Source organism: Dunckerocampus dactyliophorus, chromosome 4, assembly GCF_027744805.1.
Source record: "Dunckerocampus dactyliophorus isolate RoL2022-P2 chromosome 4, RoL_Ddac_1.1, whole genome shotgun sequence".
Classification (NCBI taxonomy): Eukaryota; Metazoa; Chordata; class Actinopteri; order Syngnathiformes; family Syngnathidae; genus Dunckerocampus; species Dunckerocampus dactyliophorus.
Window position 1 is genome coordinate 9,205,894 of NC_072822.1, and position 23,952 is coordinate 9,229,845.

The 23,952-nt window shown below is 41.2% G+C and overlaps 2 protein-coding genes and 1 non-coding gene across 4 annotated transcripts in view; 1 reads left to right on the top strand and 2 right to left on the bottom strand.

Annotated features, from left to right (window-relative positions):
- vdac3 (voltage-dependent anion channel 3) lies at nt 1-12,125 on the top strand. Of its 2 annotated transcripts, XM_054773668.1 has the most exons (10): nt 1-78; nt 2,920-3,023; nt 6,989-7,060; nt 7,137-7,186; nt 7,644-7,796; nt 9,038-9,090; nt 9,220-9,447; nt 9,814-9,964; nt 10,044-10,101; nt 10,179-12,125. In XM_054773668.1, exons 2-10 carry the CDS (start codon nt 2,924-2,926, stop codon nt 10,268-10,270), a joined length of 957 nt encoding a protein of 318 aa, XP_054629643.1. In that variant the 5' UTR covers nt 1-78; nt 2,920-2,923; the 3' UTR covers nt 10,271-12,125. The 2 variants fall into 2 exon arrangements, with proteins under 2 accessions (XP_054629643.1, XP_054629644.1); XM_054773669.1 differs by lacking the exon at nt 2,920-3,023 and having other exon boundaries at nt 13-78.
- ikbkb (inhibitor of nuclear factor kappa B kinase subunit beta) overlaps nt 10,866-23,952 on the bottom strand; it is a 21,668-nt gene continuing 8,581 nt past the window's right edge. Inside the window, exons 7-22 of the mRNA XM_054773667.1 lie at nt 22,477-22,566; nt 22,273-22,397; nt 21,556-21,663; nt 21,269-21,398; nt 20,571-20,765; nt 20,372-20,486; nt 18,920-19,043; nt 18,688-18,839; nt 18,480-18,541; nt 18,302-18,402; nt 18,156-18,205; nt 17,979-18,078; nt 15,355-15,502; nt 15,164-15,261; nt 13,471-13,564; nt 10,866-13,322 (exon numbers count right to left, since the gene is read on the bottom strand). Of these exons, the coding sequence (XP_054629642.1) occupies nt 13,263-13,322; nt 13,471-13,564; nt 15,164-15,261; nt 15,355-15,502; nt 17,979-18,078; nt 18,156-18,205; nt 18,302-18,402; nt 18,480-18,541; nt 18,688-18,839; nt 18,920-19,043; nt 20,372-20,486; nt 20,571-20,765; nt 21,269-21,398; nt 21,556-21,663; nt 22,273-22,397; nt 22,477-22,566 (1,752 nt within the window). The 3' untranslated portion in view covers nt 10,866-13,262. The remainder of the gene's footprint in view (nt 13,323-13,470; nt 13,565-15,163; nt 15,262-15,354; nt 15,503-17,978; nt 18,079-18,155; nt 18,206-18,301; nt 18,403-18,479; nt 18,542-18,687; nt 18,840-18,919; nt 19,044-20,371; nt 20,487-20,570; nt 20,766-21,268; nt 21,399-21,555; nt 21,664-22,272; nt 22,398-22,476; nt 22,567-23,952) is intronic.
- On the bottom strand, nt 17,563-17,644 carry trnas-aga (transfer RNA serine (anticodon AGA)). The gene has a single exon. It is a non-coding gene; the product is annotated as a tRNA-Ser (tRNA).

Consider the following 23,952-nt stretch of genomic DNA (forward strand, 5'->3'; position numbering starts at 1 on the left):
TACTATCCCCTGTGTGTTTTCTCCTTGTCCCACAGCAGCGTGGTGTTGTCAGTGTGCTTACATCGCCAAACCTCAAAGGTAAGACAACAACTTTCTTTTTGTTTTTTTTAAGAAGTTCTGACCATGTGGATGATTTACAACATTATGCTTGGGTAGGAACTGTCAAGATGTGTTTGATTGCTGGATAAAGACAAACAGCTGTCATGTACTCTTGTCAGTTCAGGCATATGCACACTTGTCAGTTTATTGACACTCACTACTTAAAACGCATTCGATCTTATTTCAGTAAGCACAAACTGACCGTAATTGATGTTGGTGAGTAAAGTGGTGTTCTATAAAGGCTGGATCTGCAAGGTATAGCCTGGGTAACGTGCAGTGTCTAATAAGAAGACTTTGTTTCCACCGAAACTTGTCACAAGAAGGAAAGGTCATTATTTTCTGTAGAGTGAGGGTCTTATCTGTTGGCACTCACACCACCACAACCTATTGACACCTTCCTTGCTATTGTGCTATAAGAAACAGTCTATGGTGCGCATTAAAACATTAACACCATCAGGTGCATCAAGTATACATGCTGGAATTAGGACTGTAATGATCTATATGCTTAGAATAGTAACTTACAGTAGTTGAACTGTTACAGTCCCACGACTAGTTTTGTACATTCACGCTATATGTGTAACTTGACTGCTCTTGGCCTTATCACACGTTGGTCTATATAGTATGAATGCTCCACACTTGACTTTGATCAAAACAGTAACTGCACATTTTAATTCTGTTGCACAACAAATATACAAAGTCATTTAAAAAGTCCATTTGCACAAATCATCATGTTTCAGGTGATTGCAACGTTAGTGCAACATGAAAAATACATTTTTTTCTTAAATAAGGTGCTGTAATGAATGCATTTGCCATCTTTCCGGCTGTGTGTCACTTTTTTTTTTTTTATCTTTTTGACCTTTGAGCGCCGTCAAGGCACATTGTGTATGAGGGTCAGATGGCTCATAGCCATGCGATATAAAAATAGAACAAAGATGGCCCAGAAGGACAAGTAAATGCACTTGCATTTGATGGATTTAGTCGCGCTGAACCTGGAGGACCCATTTTAAAATCCCCAGTCACATGTGTGTTAGTGTCAGGTTCACCCAGGTACTAAATTTAGAACAGTCTACGAGAGAGGGAAGAGGGGGTCAGAGTGTAGAATAAAGGGGTCTTGGTGTGCGATGAAGGAAGTGAATAGGTACATGACAGACTTGTGAAATGGGTGAACAAATGGGTGAAAAGTCACTTCAGACCAGTCAGTGGACTCACTTTTGACAAATGGGGGACACTTTTCATGGCACATTTTTATGATCAATGTGCATGTTTGTTTTAGAGAGTTGCCGCTTTTAAACGATAACATAACATATAACAATAATCAAAATGCAACCTGGTCTGAATGTGCTCATGTTGATATATTATCGAAAACGGGGGTCTTTGTCCAAGGGCCAGAATATTTCTCAGCAGACACCGTGAATGTCAGATGCTATGGTAAAAAATAAAAAAAGTATTCTGTGGAGGTATTATATAGGCTATATAAAATTTCATCTGAAAATGCCTCCACTGGTTCTATTCCTTCGAAACAGTGTTTACTTTGCAAAGTAAACATATTGGCTTCCCTTCTGCTTTTTTGCTAAATGCATATTTTGTAGTCCAGCTGCTGTTTAAAGTCCAATTTTCAGTTCATTCTATTTTCCTTTTTTTTAGACTAGAGAACGTCATATTCCGTGAGTGGAAGAAGTACTGCATGAACAAGCACTTCTTTACATAGTTAGACTGAATGCTTTACATCAGGGGTCTCAAACTCAATTTCACTGGGGGCCACTGGAGGTAGGGTCTGGTTGTGGCTGGGCCGCATGAAGTATTAGGAATAGGGCTGGGAATCTCAGCGTGCCCCACAATACGGTATGACACGCGGTGCATGGCTCCCGATAATAATATCTCGATACAGTGATAGGGTGGAACAAAAAAATAAATACATTTTATAGTTTGTATTTTGCTGCATTCAGCTGGGATAGGCTCCAGCTTGCTCATGACCCCAATGAAGACAAGCGATACAGAAGGGGTGGAATTTTTGCAGCATATTTTAACCAGACTACAAGCAGCAATGGTACAAAAAGAATGAGGGTGTTTTAGCAACATAAGTGTAAACAGGATTTTAGTTTCAGTGTCTGAAAAACAGTAAAGCTGTTTTAAACTCATTCAGAGAACACAACATCTCATGTCTCTCAAGTAGATCGATGCTATAAAGTAGAATCATATCAAAAAGAAATATTTTTTATAGCATTTACACTACTCCTCCATGTCTAGTCGCGCGCCGCAAAATATGACCCGGCGGGCCGCGCGTTTGAGACCCCTGCTTTACATTATTTGGATGGCAGGCCAAATGAAAAGTTTTGGGGGTCTTTTGTCTGGTCTTTACTCCTCATTGCTGGTATTGGTATCCTTCTCCGGTGGTCACAGATGAAAAGGTGCTTGCTAAACTGAGGTCTCATGCTTGGGTCATGTTCTGGATTGTTTTTTGTGACTTCAGACTTTTGTGATTTTTTTTGGCAGTAGGAAATTTCGGTTGAATTCCTAATTCGTCAAACCTCAAGAGCACCGGATGCCCCTGTAATTATTATGTTTCATTGTGTGTTGAGGTGTTAATCTTATCTCCGCGCCATTCATAGTCTTATCATGTTCCCATGCTGTGCACAAAGTACACGCAGTCATCATCTGTTGGCCTTTGCAACATGAACTGAACATGTGACGCAATAGGGGGTCTCTGCGCTCTGCAGGGACTCCAGCTGTAACAACAAATAAATGCATAATCACTGAGTTGCTATCGAAAAGAGTACATGCCAAAGTTGTCTATTGTCCCTCCTCCTCGCTCCTCTGAAGAGACATGGCAGAAAAAGGAAAGGGCAGGGTGCCGCAGCAGAACAAGACAGGGAACAAAGACCGCTGTGTGACATGTCAGCACCACGCAGCATCCAAGGGACACGGTGAGTGCAGAGTGCTTCATCAGACGCTAGAATCATCAGAGTCCCAAAGATTGTGAGCCTCGGCTTTTTTCCAGTTTGGCTGTGGTTGATAAGAACGTAATCAAATATAGTAGCTGTGTAAGCTAATTGTGTGATGTTGGGATTGGGACACTGATGATGACGGTCTGAGGGCTCGTATATTGTAATGCAATGCAGTTCTTTGACGGACAGCTGGTTGCTGTCCTTCAACCAAAACAGCTAAAGCTAGCTTCCGTCACTTATTCTGCTCATAATGCACACACGGCTACATCTGCACAGTCACATATTGTTAACTGAATACCTCTCAAAACAAAGCATCATGATCTTTGTACAGCAAGAATATATAATACAGCCGTGGAATGAAATGAACTAATATTCATTACCCGTAGGACTACAAATGTAGTTCAATACTTGTAGTGTTATTTTTGTAGCAATGAGAGTTTATTAAAATACATATAGTATGTCAGGATTGTAGTGTATCAAGAATATCACTTTGCTGATGTGTCACAGAATTGCAGCCTGTGTAAAGGAAGGACTGCTGAAGGCGAGTCTTCTTCATGCTTTTTCACGTTTTTACTAGTCAAGTGTGAAAAGAAGTTAACCACTACATTAAAACTAGTTCCTTCACATTCAAGACTAAACACAGCTGACTTTGCGGTGCATATGCTCGTCTTCTTTTAGTATTATTGTTGACTTATTGTTGCTTTCGCCATGTTTAGCCACGAGGGTTCTATCTATGGTCATCAGTACACAGTACACATCATTACCATAGTGCAGGTGCACCGAATGTAGTGTCCACAGAGTATATATGCTTTTGTCGGTAAACTGGCTAGGTGTTGCTATGCAGCTTTAGCGCTGGTTTCTGTGCCCTGCCTGACAGCTTGCAAACACACATTCTGCTTAGTCGTCAGTGGGGGAGGAGGAGAGTAGTCATACATCACCTTCAACCAGACAGGTCTCCTGCAGATGGCAAGGCTTTTCCCCCCCTTCCTCCTTTGTCCATAGTGACTGTGTTTGAAAGCAAATATTTGGTAGAAAATTGTTGTTAAAAATAGCTAATTGTGATGCATTGAGTGCATTGTATGTTTCAAAGTTAGCATGAGTCATCTTGTTTATTGCAAATCGTGCCTCAGTTTGTTTGTTTTGTTTTGCTTTAAAACAGATGTTGTGGGCATTATCAGTTTGTAAAACACATGCTACACACATGGGTATTCAAAAGAATGGTTCTTTCATTCTTGTGAAAGAATCAGTCTTTTGAATACCCTCCAGCAGAGACTATGTAGACCCCATGTAGACTCCACCACCTGTGGGGGGAAAGCATGTGGGTCTGGTGCATTGTGGGCAGCTCGGAGACCTGGTCTCTGGTTGCCAAATCGGGTTCTTGGGACATGCAACGTCAATTCTCTGGTGGGGAAGGAGCCTGAGACAGTGCAAGAGGTTCAGACAATCTGACTAGACACAATCAAACTCACCTAGAACCACAGTTTGGATTCTGGAACTTCTCAAAAGGGGTTAAACCTTGTTTTACTTTAGAGTTGCTGCAGGGGAAAGGAGACAAGCAACTGTGGGCTTATTAATAGCCCCCCAGCTCGGTGCCTCTGTACTGGAGTCATCCCCAGTGAATGAGAGGGTCACTTCCGTACACCTTTGGGTTGTGGAAAGGGTCCTGACTGTCGTTTGTGCGTATGCGCCAAATGGCAGCTTAGAGTACCCAACCTTCTTGGGGTCCATCAGAGGGGTGCTGGAGAGCATCCCTGCTAGTGACGCCGTAGACCAAGTGGCACGCAGCTTCGCCGGTGGTGAAAGCAAAAACTTGGATGTGGGAGGAGTTCGGTTTGGCCATGGAGCACAATTTTCGGTCAGCCTCAGAGAGGTTCTGCCAAACCATTGAAGGCCTCGGAAAGGGGAGGCAGTGCCTTGTCCACACTGTTTACTGTGGGTAAGGAGGCCTGCTAACCTCATCTATGGATATAGTCGGGCGGTGGAAGGACTACTTTCAGGCCCTTCTCAATCCCACTGATGTACCTTCCAAAGAGGAAGCAGAGTCTCAAGGCACAAAGGTATCTGAGGTTGTCAAAAAACTCCCTGGTGGCAAAGATCCAGGGGTGGATGAGTTTCACCCAGGATTCCTGGAGGCTCCGGATGTTGAGGGACTGTCTTGGTTGACACGTCTCTTGAACATTGCGTCGGGAACAGTACCTCTGAATTGGCAGACCAGGGTGGTGCTCCCCCTTGTCAAGAAGGGCGACTGGAGGGTGTTTTCCTATATGGAGATCACACTGCTCAGCTTCCGTGGGCTATTCCAGAGTGCTGGAGAGAAGGGTACGACCGTTAGTCAAACCTCAGCTTCGGAAGTGCAATGTGGTTTTTATCCCGGTCGTGGAACACTGGACCAGCTCTACACCCTTGAAAGGGTACCAGAGGCTGCATGGGAGTTTGCTAAACCAGTCTACATGTGATTTGTGGACTTGGAAAAGGCATTCAATCGTGTCCTATGGGGGCTGCTCTGGGAGTACAGTACGGGGTTGGTGGCACGCTACTAAGTGCCATTGAGTCCTTGCACAACTGGAGCAGGAGCCTGGTTTGCATTGTCAGCAGGAAGTTGAGCCTATTCCTGGTGAACGTTGGCCTCCACTCCACTAAGGCCGCCATTGGTCACCGATTCTGTTCATAACTTTTATGGACAGAATTTTGAGGTGCAGCCAAGGCGTCGAAGGCGTCCGGTTTGGAGGCCTTAGGATCTCGTCTCTGGTATTTGCAAATGATGTGGTCCTGATGGCCTTATCAGGCTGCTTACTGAGGCGGTTTGCAGCCGAGCGTGAAGCTTCTTGGATGAGACTCAGCACCTGCAAATCTGAGGCCATGGCTCTTAGTCAGAAACGCGTGGATTGCACCCTTGAGGCTGGGAGCGAGGTCTTGCCCCAGGTGGAGGAGTTTAGGTATCTAAACTCGAGGTCTTGTTCACAAGTGAGCGAAGGTTGAAGCCTGAGATTGACAGGCGGATCGGCGCAGCGTCTCCATTAAGGCAGTTGCTGCACCTAACTGACGTGGTGACCATAGGGTGGCTGGACTAACCCTAAGAGATAGGGTGAGGAGCTCGGTCATCTGGGAGGGGCTCAGAGTTGAGCGGCTGCTCCTTCACATCGAGAGGAGCCAGTTGAGGTGGGTCGGGCATCTAGTATGGATGCCTCCTGGTACCCTCCCTGTTGAGGTGCTCCGGCGTGCCCAACAGGGAGGAGACCTAGGACACGCTGTAGGGATTATATCTCACAACTGGCCTGGATGCCTCTGTCGTACCGGTGGAACTGGAAGAGGTGGCCGGGGACGGGGGAAGTATGGATTTCCCGACTGAGACTGCTGCTCCTCCGACCCGGACCTGGATAAGCGGAAGAAAATGGATGGATGGATGATTTTTTTTTTTTTTTTGTGTGTGTGTTAAGACAGGAACAAATCTCCCTTTTTACAAAAGTTTTAAGGTATTTAAAAATAGAACTAATGCTGTTAGAAGTTATTATAGAAGTACTGGAAGGACAACATGTACAAACATACAGGGTGTCCGGAAAGTCTGGATACAGGCAAAAATGCATATTGTACAATTATTAAAAAAAAAAAGTGTTAAAAAAGTAATGTATTTAAATTATATAATTTAAAGAAGTAAAAAATAAAAATGACATAATATGTGTTGAGAAAATTGAGATTTATTTTTATGAGAAAATAGAGAAAAAAAATACATGAAAAGGTTGTAAGAAAAAATGCCTTTCTTTTAACAGGGAAACGTTATTATGAGGCAATAATTGTACGTAATGTTGGGGAATAAAATCATTTGATCAAAATATTCATTTTTCTTTTTTTGAAATGGCTCCAATACTCTTTTGAAGAAAATATGGTGACCCATGAAAAGAAATCATTCATGTTGTTGTTTTCTACATCCATTATTGTTTCCTCAGACACAATGGCCGTCCCTCCTGCCTACTCAGACTTGGGGAAATCTGCCAAAGACATCTTCAGCAAGGGCTTTGGTGAACATAACTCCTAATATGACATACAACTAACTTTATTATTAAATTGCATTCATCATCCTTTCATGCCTGCCAGGTTATGGAATTCTGAAGCTCGATGTGAAGACCAAGTCCCAGAGTGGCGTTGTAAGTATTTATGGTCTTCTCAGCAAGTCATACTTAATACAGAGTGTCACTTTTTTCAGTGAGCATGCTGTGGGAAAGTATTCCCTGTCTAAGTACAACAAACTGATCATCTTTTGGCCATGTGGTGCATGTGGTTGTGATACCTCCCATTTCTCGCTCTAACCGAATCCTTTCTCTTGTTTTCTGCTTCTTTCTTCTTTGGATGCCCCGTGTCAGATGGTAAGATAGTGTGTGCGCGTGTTGGGGTTACACACCAGTGCACTGCAGCTTAAAAGAGTACATGTGTACAAAAGCTTGCAGATGGAGCCCATCCAAAGCATAGACGCACTCACCACCTGCCTCTCCTTCGCAGTCTCTCCCCTTAAGATTGGCTTTTCCTCCCTGCCTCTAGTTGCTTCAGTTGTCATCTCTTCACTCCTTCAAAACCTTGATTTCTTCCCTCCGTTTTGTCTTGCAGGAGTTTGCCACCTCAGGCTCGAACAACACAGACACTGGCAAGTCAGGCGGCCACCTGGAGACCAAGTACAAACTCAGCGAGCTGGGCCTCAGCTTCAGCCAGAAATGGAACACGGACAACACTCTGACCACAGAAATCACCATGGAGGACCAGGTGGAGTCCAACAGGAACATTTTTAAACATTTCAATATAGTGGAACCTCCAAAGGAAATAATTGAAAGTGCATTTATCTGTTCCACTTTTAAACTGTCACCAGCATGGACCCATAACAGAGGAAACGGGAAGCTGTTTACTAGTGGCGTTTCATAAGTACAGTCACCCCTCGTTTATCGCGGTTAATTGGTTCCAGACATGACCGCTGTAAGTGAATTTCTGCGAAATAGGATTCAGTATGAATAAATGGAATGAATATCTTCATAGTTAGAGCATGGAAAACCTGTTTATGACTTTCTAAATACAGTTTTTACCATTATTAGAGCCCCGTAGACATTAAATAACACCCCTATAATCACCTTTAAACCCCTATTATTCTTTCTTTACATCACATTGCTCACCACTAATGCTCAGGCTACGTGATCACTGCAGGGACATAAGAGACGGCCACTGTTCATAACATATAGCAAGCTAAACTTCCAAACGGAGTGGGGAAGAAGGACAAAGTAAGAAACCAAAAACGGTACCACTTCCACACGGAATGTGAGGAGAACTTTTTTTTTTCACTCTATCATGTTGGACATGCCATGGCTGACTCCATGCAGTGGTAAGGCAACGTAATCTAAGCTAATGTCTTGTCAGTGTAACATTACTGACGCCTAGTGGCCAGAATACTACATATGACTTGTCTTTCAATGTTTTACACAAATTATAGGCCATAGTCAATCATGAAACAGCAATCATTTATTCAATAATACATTTTTGAAAAACCACAATAGAGCGAGGGAGCGATGTTCGAACGGCGATGTAGCGAGGGACGACTGTATTGCTGGAAAGAGTAAGTATTCAAGAGTAAGTTGTAGTATATACTAAGGGTATGGTTAGCGTCTTTGTAGAAATAATTTGCGTATGTAATTGAATTTATTTGAATTTAATTGCATTTCTGATATTGTACTCAGCAGACAGCGCCCATTTCCCAGTCTATGGTTATCGTCACACTTTTCCTCTCTGCCATCGCTGATACCCTTCTGTGGTAGCGTAACAAAAAGCAAAGTACTTTAGATGCTCACTAGGCTAAGTCTCATGAGACAGTATGATGGTTGACTTTTTTATGTTTGACCTTTTAGTTTTATGCATATTTGTTGAACTGGTACTTAAAACTTGTACAACATGGAGGTTCAACTGTAACGTTAAAAATGAGCTACAATTACTAATTCTAAATGATTTCTTCTGGTCTGCAGCTGGCAAAGGGCTTGAAGCTGGGTCTGGACACCTCATTTGTACCAAACACTGGGTAGGACTTGTCTTCCTCCTTTTTAGTAACCTCTGTAGTGTTTTCATGCAGAGGAAAATGACTAAATGTGTGCAGTGTTATGCATAGCTCAGCTCCATTAATGAGCTCTTCATTCTTTGCTCTCTGCAGCAAAAAGAGTGCCAAAGTGAAGACGGCGTACAAGCGTGACTTTGTCAATGTGGGCTGTGATCTGGACTTTGACATGGCCGGCCCCACTGTCCACGGCGCCGCCGTACTGGGCTACGAGGGTTGGCTGGTGGGCTACCAGGTGGCGTTTGACACGGCCAAATCCATGATAACCAAGAACAACTGTGCTCTGGGATACAAGGCTCCCGACTTCCAGCTTCATACCAGCGTGTGAGTGTCACCTCCATACCAACACGGGCTGTTTGCTTGTTAGCGCCCGCTTGGCTCTTACGTCCCCTAGCCGCCACCTCCACTCATCACCATTTTCACCAGCAAATTCTTCAATAAACCAACTATCCATTTCATTCTGCATTTATATGTATTTTACATTGTTTTGGGGCGTCTGGAATGGATTAATTGGATTCACACAATTTCCTATAGAAAAAATTGCTTAGGTTTTCATACATTTTGCTTTTCATCTGACTTTTTGGAACTAATTAATGAAGAAAACCGGTGTCCACTGTACACAGTAGTTATAAATGTGTGCTGAAAAATATACACAATAGCGGTGTCTTATACTCTGCTTGTATTTTCCAGCAATGATGGCACAGAGTTTTACGGCTCCATTTACCAAAAGGTGAAAAGCAACATGGAAACAGCGGTCCACCTGGCGTGGACGGCCGGAAGCAACAACACGCTGTTTGGTGTGGGAGTCAAATACCAGCTGGATAAGGACACCTCTCTTTCTGTAAGGAATGGTGACATGACTAGTTCTATTCAGATCATTATGTCTGTGGACACTCAGGATGCTTTGTTTCTCCACACAGACCAAAGTCAACAACGCATGCCTTGTCGGCGTTGGATACACACAAACCCTCAGGCCAGGTTTGTTTGTTGCTTTACTGCTGCTCCTTCCTGAAACAACAAAATGAGCATCACCACTGATGCTTTTCTTCCTGCAGGAGTCAAGCTGACGCTCTCTGCGCTTGTAGATGGGAAGAACATCAACGGTGGTGGACATAAGATGGGCATGGGCTTTGAGCTAGAGGCATGAAGATGACAAGAGAAGAAAAAAAGACACGAGAGACAAAAAGCAGAGGAAAGATCCAACCAGCAACATTGAAACACATTCTAAGGGCTTATTTAACCTTGCAGGACTGTTTGTTTCACTGTCTGTTTCAATGCAATATCCATTCAGTACAGAGACTTAGTGGTCACTACATACACAGTCACATCTATAGTAGATAGATCTATAGTAGTAATTGAACATTTTTGTCAGGCAGTTCAGCCAAGTATTAGTCATACACTGGCCAAGTGATTTTTTTGTATTTGTTGAATTAGTTACGAAGTGGTGCAAAACTGCAAGAAGTTGCTCAGAGCCATTCTCAATACAAGCAGATACTGTACATTTTCCAACTACAATTACCATGTTCTCAATCAATGGTGATCAAGTACCACTGCAAAAATGTGGCTTTGCAAGTACAGTAAAGTACAGTTTTTGTACTTGTGAGTCACTGACTTGTAGCATATCCGGAACGTTAAGCATGAAATCTTTGTAGAAGTCTTGACTGTTTGAAATTCATTTTTAAATGGTAGTTCCTGGGTACCACCAGTGATATTCCTACCACAGTTTGAGACTTTTCAAGTCACAGAAGCTACATTAGAAAAGTCTTGCTGCACAATCACCAAACAAAAATGTCACAAAAAGTACATGTATTAAAATAATGAGTTGGTTAAATATGTGCCTTCTGCTATTACTTTGTTTTGCCTGTCATATACATCTCTGCCACAGATAAACACAGATACATATTTTGTAGTAGGGGTGCATGATAATTATCGGACCGACTTTATTAATTATGACATTAAAAAATAGCTCAGATAAAGAATAAATAAAATAATACAATAATTTAAAAAAAAAAATTCTCCAATGAGGTAAGATTACGTGTACAGTGCTGGTGAGCAAATCAAATGCTTTTTTTCACCTGCATGTGATAACGACCTATAACTTCCCCTGTGCTCACTTGTATAAAGCAACATTCATTGTTCCAGAGGAAGACATTTCCCATGCTAGTTGCATCAAATGCTCTGTGATGAGGGGGAAAAAAAACATTGAGCTTCAACACATCAAACCTGCTCAGCCACCTGAAACACCAGCATCGCTACGACGCCCGGGGCTTGGTCCTATCGCCGCAGTGTTTGAAAAGTGCAAAAAGTTTCCCAGAGATGACTCAAAGGTTCATCACAAAAAAATATAGTGCATCCCTAATTTCTAGTAAATAATAATTTTCAGACCATTTATGTTCAATTGGATAATTTCCCACGGCACAGGTGGTTGGGAATCATAGTACTAGATTAGAATTGAAAGTACCTGGATCCATTAAAACTGTGGAAAAGACTGCATTTCCTCTAAATTATCCAATAAGATCAGGAATCTAAACTTCTCAAATGTAAAAAAACAACTAAAAGGGCATCTTTTATTTTATATCTTTTCGCACTTCTTACAGTATTGTATGACTTTGTCATGTTTGACCAGGGTATGAATAATTTTGGGCTTGTTCATATTGAATAGTCCTTATTTCAACTTTATTATCAAATTGTTTGGCTCTCATATTTATAATTTACTATTAGAATGTGCATGCTTGGGTGTTTCATTGTTGCATGCAAGCAAACTTCCCTCACCATTTTTGCCTTGTTGCCAAATACAGTGACTCTAATGAACAGTGCAATAAAAGGTGAAGTCACCTATAATTCCACCACTTCACCTCAGCGCCTTCAGTTGCCCTAAAGGTCTATTTTTTTAGGCTCTTGTCCCGTTGTGTTCAGCAACATTTCCCTTGTTATGCTTGTATAAGAATGTTAGTTCTCTTAACTGATTTTATTGAATCAGTGGAATAAAAAAATGAACAATGTGGTGATCATTTGTTTCTGTGCCTTGACACGTAAACATTACAAATTCATAAATCATGATATCAACGTCTAAAATAATATACAACATTAATGTAACAGGACATTGACAGTATGACCGCCTCTCTTTTAGGTACCAACAGATGGAGACATAGTGTGCAATATCTTACAAAAGTGAGTACATCTCACATTTCAGTAACCACTTTTATGAGATATCTTCCCAGGGGAAAATACTTAATAGTAGTCAGTGTACAGCTCGTATAGCAGTATAGACTTACTATCCACTGAAAATGAGCCAACACACAGCCATTATTGGCAACACAAGCAAGCAGCAAGGTAACTGTGGTGGTAGCGCCATGGTCTGGGGCAGCATGAGTGCTGCTGGCGATGAGGAGTGGCGGTTCTGTGTGTGATAATTATGGCTGTGTGTTGAGTCATTTTCAGAGGACAGCTGTACACTGACTACTATTAAGTTACATCACGTTTAATTTCTATAGTGTGATCCCCTTGAGAAGATATAATACAATGGCGAATGTTGCCTTGACACATGTAAATCTTAAAAAAGACAAAGTTCTCCCTGAGTAGATGCTGATTTTAGTTGAATTTACTTTCTGTCTTACCTACTTGACTGTTATTGGCTTGACATTTTACTGTTATCCGTGGCTAACTTCATTTTACACTTTATGACAGTTAAGAATCTGAAAATGTTACCAAAAAATGGCCGTAGCGGAGCAAATTATTAATAGTAAATGATTACAATTATTATTAGTAAAAATGGTCTCCATATTGGATGTTATCCAGTGACCAGTAACGGATTATGTTCTCAACTCAATCAGAAACATGGTGGTTGTGATGGGGAGGTAACAAGATTGGCCATCTTGTGTAGAATGACACTTCACACCCTTGATCTGGGGCCTCTAAATTTGTTAAAATGTGTATACAAAACAACAAATGAACGCATAAATAACATACAAATGTGGAATATTTGAAAATTTGCGACAGTGCTTTTTAGACTGGAAATACGTGGATTAAGTCACTGTGCATCAAATAAGTCACAAAAGGTGGGCCTTTTTCCCTTCTGTTGAACACAGTTGTGTAGTTTGTGCTCACAGCCACTCAGAGGCAGCAGAGGACGTCCCAATCTAGGAGAGGTCGCTAGAGAAGCTTTGGCTTCCGTGCAGCCACGTCCACTCCCTTAACATCTGAGACACAAAGACAGACAACAGGCTGGGGTGTTAATCGGAAGCAGGCGCTAACTGGAGACATTTGCATTTGTAGATCATGCACGTAGGAGACTTGGCGGTTAATTGAAGCATTTACGGTAACTTCTTCCAAAACAGACCATCTTACCTCCATACTGCTCGCCGACTCCTGGATGGTATCATGCAGCAAACTCTGCAGTCGACTCTCAAAATTCCTGCTCTCCTCCACCAGAGACTCGTCCCTGACACGTACAAAGAGGCAAGTTATGCTGACGCAAAAAGTAGCTTTCACAAAAATTTGTGAAACTTTCGGGGGGGTGCATGGGCCAATTGCAATAAGGTGCAGACCTGGATAACGATGCACATCAAAGGATTTATTATCATATTTGGCCATTACGGTCTGCTTGCAGTGGGCAATGATTCACAAGATCCAGCAGATAAATACTTGCTGTGTGAAAAAGTGTTTGCCCCCTTCCTGATTTCTTATTTTTTTTTACATGTTTGTCACACTTAAGTGTTTCAGATCATCAAATTTAAATATTAGTAAATGACAACATGACTGAACACGAAATGCAGTTTTTAAATGAAATGTTTTTATTATTAATGGAGAAAAAAAATCCAAACCTACATGACCCTGTGTGAAAAAGTGATTGCCCCCTAAACCTAATAACTGGTTGGGCCGCCCTTAGCAGCAACCCCTGCAATCCAGCATTGGCATAACTTGCAATGAGTCTCTTACAGCGCTGTGGAGGAACTTTGGCGCACTCATCTTTACAGAATTGTTGTAATTCAGCCACATTGGAGGGTTTTCCAGCATGAAGCGCCTTTTTAAGGTCATGCTACAGCATCTCAGTAGGATTCAGCTCAGGACTTTGACTAGGCATCTCCAAAGTCTTCATTTTGTTTTTCTTCAGCCATTCAAAGGTGGACTTGCTGGTGTGTTTTGATCATTGTCCTGCTACAGAAACCAAGTTGGTTTCAGTTTGAGGTCACAAACAGATGGCCGGACATTCTCCTTCAGGATTTTTTGGTAGACAGCAGAATTCATAGTCCCATTTATCACAGCAAGTCATCCAGGTCCTGAAGCAGCAAAACAGTCCAGAACATCACACTACCACCACCATATTTTACTATTGGTATGATGTTCTTTTTCTGAAATGCGGTGTTACTTTTACACCAGATGTAATGGGACACACACCTTCCTTTTGTCTCCCAACGGTCTTGGGGATCACCCAGATTTTTTCTGGCAAAATTAAGACAAGCCTTAATGTTCTTTTTGTTCAGCAGTGGGTTTCATCTAACTCTGCCATGCAGGCTGTTTTTGCCCAGTGTCTTTCTTATGGTGGAGTCATGAACACTGACCTTAACTGAGGCCAGTGAGGCCTGCAGTTCTGATGTTGTTGTGTGGTCTTTTGTGACCTCTTGGATGAGTCGTAGCTGTGCTCTTGGGGTAATTTTGGTCGGCTGTCACCACCCTTCACCACTGTTCCATGTTTTCGCCATTTGTTCAATTTTTTGCCATGGCTCTCACTGTAGTTCGCTGAGTGCCAAAGCTTTAGAAATGGCTTTATAAACTTTTCCATACTGATAGATCTCAATTAATCTCGGGGAGGCAGCAATCACTTTTTCACACAGGGCCATGTAGGTTTGGATTTTTTTTTTCTCCCTTAATAATAAAAAGTTTCATTTAAAAACTGAATTTTGTGTTCAGTTGTGTTGTCATTCACTAATATTTAAATTTGTTTGATGATCTGAAACATTTAAGTGTGATAAACATGCAAAAAAAAAAGAAATCATTTTTTCACTCCACTGTATATCGGTGCAAAGGCGTGTGTACTCACAACTGCTGCAAACTGTGTCTGGGGGTCATTAGGGGTGGCACTGAAGAGGGTGTTCGAGATCCATCAGGACTCCCACTTACGGGGCTCCGAACTTTACTCTACACGATATAAGCGAAAGCAATTTATTCATTCACAATGAATCACTAGCATGTTCTTAAACAAATGAGGGATAAAAATGCGTATTTCCTCACACATGCGACTTTGAGGAGGTTCCAGAGCTCCCTTTGTCGCTTCTCTTGCAGACCCATCAGGACTTGTTCGCTCTCAGCCATCTTCATCACCACACCTTCCACCTTTGGCAGCAGCTCCATCACACGCTGGCGACAAACGCCTGTCTTGCTGCAATAACCAACCAAAAAAAAAATAACAAAAAAAAAAAAACAAAGGGCGTGTAAATGTCTTGCTCTGTGTCTTTTTTTATTGCGCTAAGAGCTGGAGGACATTATATAAAGTCTTGTGTGTTCTGTTGAACTGTAATGTGGGTGCCAGATGTGGTCGACATAATTTTGTGAATTAGCGCACAGAAGAACTGTTATCTTGGCCGAGTGGTTAAAGCGATGCCTTTGAAATCCATTGGGGTCTCCCTGCACAGGTTCGAATCCTGCCGATAACAATTTAGTCTTGCATCAACAGGTGGAAATTAATGCAGAGACAAAAATTTGGCTAGAAGTTGGTCTGCACTCCATTGTAGGCGAAGTGTATATAATGCCACTGACCAAGTGAAATACAGAAGCTTTTCTGAATAGTCTCATGTAATAACGTTGATGTTGTCAAAACCATCCCTGTTCACATACGCCGTCAAAACAAAATGTCATAAGCATGCTGGGCCAGTGGTGGGCTACATCACTTTGTGACATTGTGTTATTGTGACCAAGTAGTTAAGGCGATAGCCTAGAAAGCCACTGGGGTATCCCTCTTTAGGTTCAAATCCTGCCGATAACGCCTCAGTTTTGTGGTAACAGATGGAAAGAACTGTTGTGACAGCAAATTGAGTAGAGGTTGGTCTGAGCTCTATTGTAGACTAAGCATATATCACAAGAATGGCCTAGTAAAACACAGAAGCCTCTTTTTTGAAGTCCCATGTAATGACATCAATGCTGACAAAGCCATCACTGTTCACACACATTGCCTGAACAAAATGTAATATGCATGACAGGCCAGCACTGCGTGACATCACTTTGTGAAGCAAGGGAAGGTGAAGTGTGTTATCGTGGACTAGAAATCCATTAGGCTCTCCCCGCGCACATTTGAATACTGCTGATAAGAGCTTAGTTTTGCATTAACAGATGGAAACAACTTGTGAGCTCCATTGCAGACTAACCCTACTGTACAACAATACAGAGGCCTGGGCCTGTACTATGAAGCAAGCTTAACTTATCCAGGGTCTTCTTTGTTTTGCTGCTTAACCAAGCCAAACATTGAAGATGTGGGATACAAAGCTAGATAAAAACTTGATTGGTCGAATCAGGCTTTTCTAGGCTTGTCAGGAGTGTGTTCACATTAACTGATTAGCAGCAAATGTAGGGCTGCAACTAATTATTATTTTAAATCGATTAATCGGTCGATTATTTTTTCTATTAATTGATGAATCAGATAAAAAAAAAAAAACACATTTAAAATTTCCGCCTATTAGCAGGAATCCCTTTAAGAATGCATGAATGGACTTTTTCCCTCCCCAATGTGTATGTCCCCCCATGTGAGTCCCCAATGGACTCACGATGTCCAGCGAGCTTCGCAGTCTAAATTATGTAGCACGACGAGCTTTACGACAAATGTACAAGGAAGTCAGACAGACAGACAGTTGCTAAGCCTGATGCAGTTGACAGGTTGGTGTTCCTGGCACAAAATAAGGACATGCTTGTGTCTTCTTAAATATTTACCTAGAAAATGCTACTGTTCAATTTAAAGTATTTTTGAGTTACTGACATTTTAAAATTTCCTCTTAAACCGGGCACTTGTTCGTATTTTGTTGTTTTGTGCTTTTGTTGAGCATAGCTAAAGGTTTGTTATAAAAAAGATTATATTTGACTTTTTGTATATTTATTTTAAAAAATTGCCTATTGTGTATCTTGCATGAAGCTTTAAAATTTCATGTTAAGTAAATTTCCTCATGTTAAGTATTTATTTTAAAACAACTTGACATACATATTTGGCTTTCATTTCGTCCAAACTCACTTTGCGGAAAAAATATTGGGATATACTGTCTATACTGTCTATCGCCCATCCCTACTTTAATCAGATGCTACTTCAAAGTATGTTATGATGCCCTTATTTACACAGGTGACAAAGCTCTCAACACCACACACACTGCAGTGGAAGGACAAGCCTGAACTCAACTGTAGCACAACACAGATGTCTTTCGTCTTCACTAGACAGTCCTAATGCTGTTCCAAAAGGAACGTTGTCGGCAGGATTCGAACCTGCGCGGGGAGACCCCAATGGATTTCTAGTCCATCGCCTTAACCACTCGGCCACGACAACACAAAAGCAGAGAAGGATTGGGTAACAGGCATGTGGACAGACAACGCCATTCACTGTGTTAGAAATTCTGTAAAACACGCAATTAGATGTCATTAACTGCTCTACAGAAGAGATGCTAGAATTTAAACCAACATACACTACCAGTCAAAAGTTTGAACACTTTCTCATTCAATAGCATGAGGAAGTGTGTCACTTTTTACTAGTACTGTATGTCTTGAGATACTCACACAGATTCATCAGATTAACGACTCTTTCATGTTTTCCAATTGCTTAAAAGTTCCTTGTTTTTTTGTACTCGAGACACATGAAAGCAGTGTGTGACGTGTTGAAATACCTCAGATGTGTGTAGAAGTCTCTGAGCTTCCTTTCGTAGAATTGCACTGCCTGAACAACCAAGCGCACTACCTCCTGGCCGTCACCTGAAAACCGCTGGTCTACAACCAGACCAAAAAGATGCAGAGAATAACAGCACAAATGAGGTAAAGGGAAAAAATGCATGTATAGTACAAACCTCTAGGTTTCTCTCTGAGTTTACGCAGCAGCTCCATGGCCTTTCCCTCACTAAAAACAGAGAGGGATTAGTTCATGATGCATCTGTTGACCAACCCAAAACCTGATCATCCTGATGTGTCACAGAGTAGTTTGCAAGTGTCTCACAGTGTGTCCAAAGCCTCCCCGCTCCTCCACGGCTGGCGCTGAACGTCTAGAATGTCTTGCTGTAGGTGCATCATCTCATCCTCCAGTTCACTCACTTTGGGCTGCAGGCATACCAGCAGTCATTTTAAGAGCAAGTGAGAACGCACATCACACACAGAAAGATATACACACTTTGTACCTGACCACAGCTGACAGCGGTCTGCTCCATTTCCCTCCACACTCCCAGCAGTTTCTCTGAAGCTAGACATGTATACTTTGTTTTAAAACCACAAACTAGGACAGAATGATGTACTATGCACGATAGTAGAGGAAAATAATGTACCCCATCAAACATCCTTTAATTGTTTGCGATATAGTACAATGTTGTTGACCAGTGAAAAGCCTACCAATCCCGGTGGCGGTCTGTTCCTGGTATTTGTCCATGTCTATGTGAAGGCTCGTGGTGAAGAAGTCCAGCTTAGCCATGAGTCTCTGGTGCATGGACACCATCTCATTCTTTTGCTTAGAAAGTGACGAGTTGTGCCTCAGCAAGCTCATGCTGGAAGAAAAACACTGTAATTATTACAGCAAACACTTCGGGCAGTTTGTGCTTTACGTGTGTATGTCTATCTTTCCTACATGGCAGCTTTCTGTCCCTGCTGTAGCCTCTGCCAATCCTCCTTCAGGGAGCGGATGCTGTGCCATGCCTGGCCACAAGTCCTCCTCAAATGGCTGTAGGCCAAAACGTGCTTGGGGTCATTTTCTGGTCAATAAGAAGGCATATAATGATCATTTTATTCATTTAAATAACTCATAGGCTAAATACAGTTGACCTTTTATTCTAAGGCAAATTACATCCAACACATTTAAAAGGTATACAGTACAATGTTTGCATTTGCATTGTAAGAATAGAGGACTAAAACTGTCAGAATAATAAACATGTAAATTAAATTAAAAATGAAATGTTGCAATAAATACAGTAACATACATTAAAGCAGCAAATGTTGTGTGAATGAGGTAAAAAAAGTACTCACAATTAGAAGTAGTAAATTAGTAGAACTTAGAAGTGGCAAATTACTTATTTTCATGACTATAATAATAGTTTCTTATTATGTTAATGAGGGGATGACCCCCATTTCTGTGCATACCTATATAAGACATATACTGTATCTCTGTTATATATGTAAAAATAACAACAAAAGAGAGATATTGATTAAATAAATAATATAAATAATTTTAATTGGTTCCAGACTCAACCGTGATATGTGAATTCCCGCTAAGTAGGATTCCTTATTTATAAAGCAAACATTTTCATAGTTTGAGCATAAAAACCTGTTTAGTCCCTTCTAAATTTGACATTAGAGCCCTCTAGACATGAAATAACACATCTTTAGTCACCTTTACACTTGTATTACCCAATATATAGTAGATATAGTAGAAAATAAGCCATTTAAGACATACTGTAAATATGTCTCATGTTCGTGTGTGTTGCAATAAATGTCTTCCAGACGTGTGGACAGGAGTTTTAGTTGGATTATGGCCACAACAGTAGCCCATTTTATGATTGTTATTATTATTATTATTATGTTATTACTATTGTGCCTGTTGTGAGATAATTCAAACCTGCAATAAAAGCCTGTTGTTCCGGCAACCAAGTCTGGTATTTGTGTTACTAGTGACACCTGTTTACTGGTGTATAATACTATATTTCATCAACATATTTGAATGCCTTATGTTTGTATTTTGGGTTCATTTAGCTATTTTTATGCCTGAAAGTGCTTAATTTAGGCCAACAATATATAACATGTTGCTTAAATATGCACATTTTTGACAAATAATACGCTGTAGTCAATCACAAAACAGCAATCATTTATTAATTATTTTTTGAAAAAATGTGATGGTTAGGGCACGAAGTGGCGAGGCACTGCACAGGCATTTCTGTAAAAAATCTTAAATGATGCACAAATGTACAACAATAAATTATTGGTACATTAGCCAGTTGAAACTGACATTTTGAATAGTTAAGACACAGAGAAGAAGTATACTGTAATATTTTGTCACTAGAGAAAAGGAAAGAATGTGCACACTCACGAACAAAGCAGATGTTTTCGGGGAGGGTGCGAGGCGTCAACGGTGGCTCGTAACTACAAGAGGAGCGATCAAACAGGAAGACGAGAGGTAAGTCTGTCCGTCGGCCATCTATCTCCTGCAGAGACATTATGCATTATCACACAGTGTTGTCAAATATTCTGTAAAGAAGGCATTCTGTGCTATGAGATGCTATTCGTACGCTGTAATCAATGGCACACTGCATGGCCGACCCTTGGGCCTCCAAGGCTAAACCGGCCTCCAGCAGCAGCTCCTGCTTGGCTGCAGGGATGCTTGTGTCCTCTTCTATCCTCTTTTGCAGGTCGGCCACCGTGTCGTCATTGGAGACTGAATATGTCAGGATCTTCGCAGTCGTCATATTCAAAACGTGAACCAGCTAAGCGGGAACGACAAGAGTCAACAATTTAGGACAGTAGTTTTCAACGTCTGAGCACCAGAAGGCATTAGGAGAGGTGCAGCAGCATGAGAAAAATAAAGAACAATTTAAACTTGGTAATCTACCTTTTTACCAGTTTTTGTAAATCACAGAAAAACCCTAATTACAAAAAAGATTTTGAAAATCTGTTTATTTTTTGTGATGTCATCACTGCGTAGAATAGACAATTTCTTCCAAAGTCTGACTGAGTGTTTCTTTCTGTCACTCACACATACCAGTGAAATGGAGAATTATTGATTTTGTCTTAAATCATATTTTTCCAAAAACTTGTGTTGAAAAAAAGGGGTCTTATTATATTCAGGGTTGTCTTGTAGTCGAATCAATATGGTAACAATGTGTATAACACATAATAACACGTATGCAGTGCTTTTCCAGACACCCAAAGATGCTTAAAGTTTGAGGAGGTGGAAAAAAAACCTTAAATAAACCTGAGTAAATCTCACTTTGAGCTGCAGAATAAGATCCAGCTGGGAGAAACAGTTGCTGGGTGTGGCTTCAGGATCTTTGCCTCTTTCTTGCGGAGACCACTTGAGCATCAGCCGCAGCCACCTCTCCAGCTTCTCTGCTAAAAGACTATGACACACACACACACACACACACACACACACACACACACACACACACACACACACACACCCCCCCCACACACACACACACACACACAACATGACAGGTCAGATATAGTATCTCTATTACTCAAAGCAGTCTTATTATATTTGACATGTGTCACCTGTTGAGGTTGTTGGGCTGAGGAAGATGTTTGGAGAAGCGGACCACAGCGGAGAGGTCCTCATAGACGACAATGTCAATGTCTTGCTTCATTCGTAGTTCATTGTGCCTAAAAATAGAAGAAAAGCATTGGTTAAAAATGTAGAAAATCATCATATAGGCACAATACAAGAGTCCAGCACAAGAGGTTCATTTCGTGTGTCATTCATACATTCTAAACAGTTCTTTTTTACAGACCAGAGTTAGCTAGTTTTTCGTACCTGACAGTTTCGACTGCTCACTTGCAGTCTTCCTCACAGTGGTCACGTGATGTTGAAACTGTCAGGTACAAAAAATAGCTAACTCTGCATTCTAAGTGTTTAGAATGGAAGAGCGGTGTCATAAATACAACAAGGAGAAAATTAATCTTCACTTGAAACTGAAATGGGAGGGTGTTTTTTCCTTTTTGCAACCCAAACTGCCCTCAGATTTTATATCTTTCATTAAGCATAACAGTGAAGGACAAGAGTCATTGATGTTGGCACAACCCACATATCCTGCAATTCTTCATGTTGACCACTTCTGTTTATTTAGGTGTTCCTTGTATGTTCAAATTAGTCACGTAACTGGGGTGAATGTTAAGAAAACTCAGGAAAAATTGTTTAATTGTGCAACACCTTGATTTGTAAAGGAAGGAAGAGTTACAGTATTATGAAATGTGAAAGAAAGGTGACTTTACCAGCGAACAGGTTGCCAGTTTGGCAAAAAGGGGCGAAATCCAGTAATGCATTCAAACACCAACGTCCCGAAGCTCCAGTAATCCACAGTGACCGTGTACTTCTGCCTCTCGATGAGCTCTGGAGCCTGGAATATATGATGCACGGAGGAGGAGGTCAAGCAAGACAAGACCATGAGGTCACGTGTCAGTGGGTGTCTGACTTACCAAGTACTGTAACGTTCCCACAAAGGAGGTGCAAAGACTGCTCTGGTCCAGCTCTTTTGCATAGCCGAGGTCGATGATCTTGTGGATCAACTGAGGTTGAAGGAAATAAAAGTCCGTTTAATTTTTAAAAAATAAATGCGTGGAAATGAAAACATAACTTTCCTTTGCATAACAAGTGTATTGCATAACGTAGCAGCAACAGAACCAGTGCTGTAATAGCGATAAGGGGCAAACTGCTTAGCTAGCAGCAAGATGATACACCCAGCTCACGAGACCAGACAACACACAATATTGGACGAGACGCTAGTATCACATGTTTTGATAGAACTTATATGCAGCGATCATGTTCTGATCTGACAAGTCTTCAGTAACTTTGATCAAATGTAGAATTACTACAGCTTCTGTTTGGACACATGAAAGCCGATGAAAAAAAACAGCTACATGAGCGAGTGACGCTTGGAACACCGAGGTAAGTAGGTTGGCGTGCAGGTTTATAGTGTGTGTAAAGCACTTAATGTGCGGTTCCATTCCTGCCTCGTTATTTCCACTTCCATATTATGTGTACTATCATTCACAGCAGTGATGCCATACTGTATCTGATTGGCTTCTGGCTGGCCTGTTCTCGCGAGAGCTTTTCTCTAAACGAGAAATATCATCATGTTTTAATCTACCCCTAATTAGACACCCTTAATTAATACTCGTAATTAATACTTCTAATGAGTTCATTGTAAACAACAGTAGGTAAAGTGTGACATGCATGAGTTTCACACCAACTGCTGAGTAGCGCAGCCAACATTTTAAAGCGCATGCAGAGATAGATAAAGCTGCTGGATGCTGACTGCTCATGATACTTCAAATGATGCTGCTGCCAATAGAGTTAATGGGAGGATGCTTACTAATTATAACAATCAGAAATTATTTTTGTAGTCCACCAAATAAAAAATGATTGTTTACTCAAAATTTGGCCATAGCATGAATAATTTTGGGCTTAACGATAACTGTACGGGCACAGATGTGGTTTTGTTCCTTAGATGTTATGTCTCTTACAGCCGTTTTATTTTGGTTATGGTCCTTCCTGTAGTGTCTTTCTCCTCCGTCTCTTCCCTCTCATGTCATTACTCACACATTTCCCTAACATGCTTCACCTGTGTCCCTTTCCCTTTTTTTCCACAAATATCCTGGCCTCTCCTTTAACAGGAAGGAAATCTGACATGGCTCATTTGGTTCAAATTAATTGTGCCTCAACAAAAAGAACAACTTATCAAAATAATACATTTAAAATAATAATAATAAAATAATAAATGTCTCTCTTTGTTAGATAACGATGCACTAGATGAAGAATAAGATGCCATGGATTGTTACGTAACCTCATAAAAAAGAGGCCCAGAAAGGAAGTTAAGAGCAAACTCAACAAGAACCTTATAAATGCAGGGATAAATTGAGGGATTCGTTTTTCCGTCATAAAGTCATACTGAG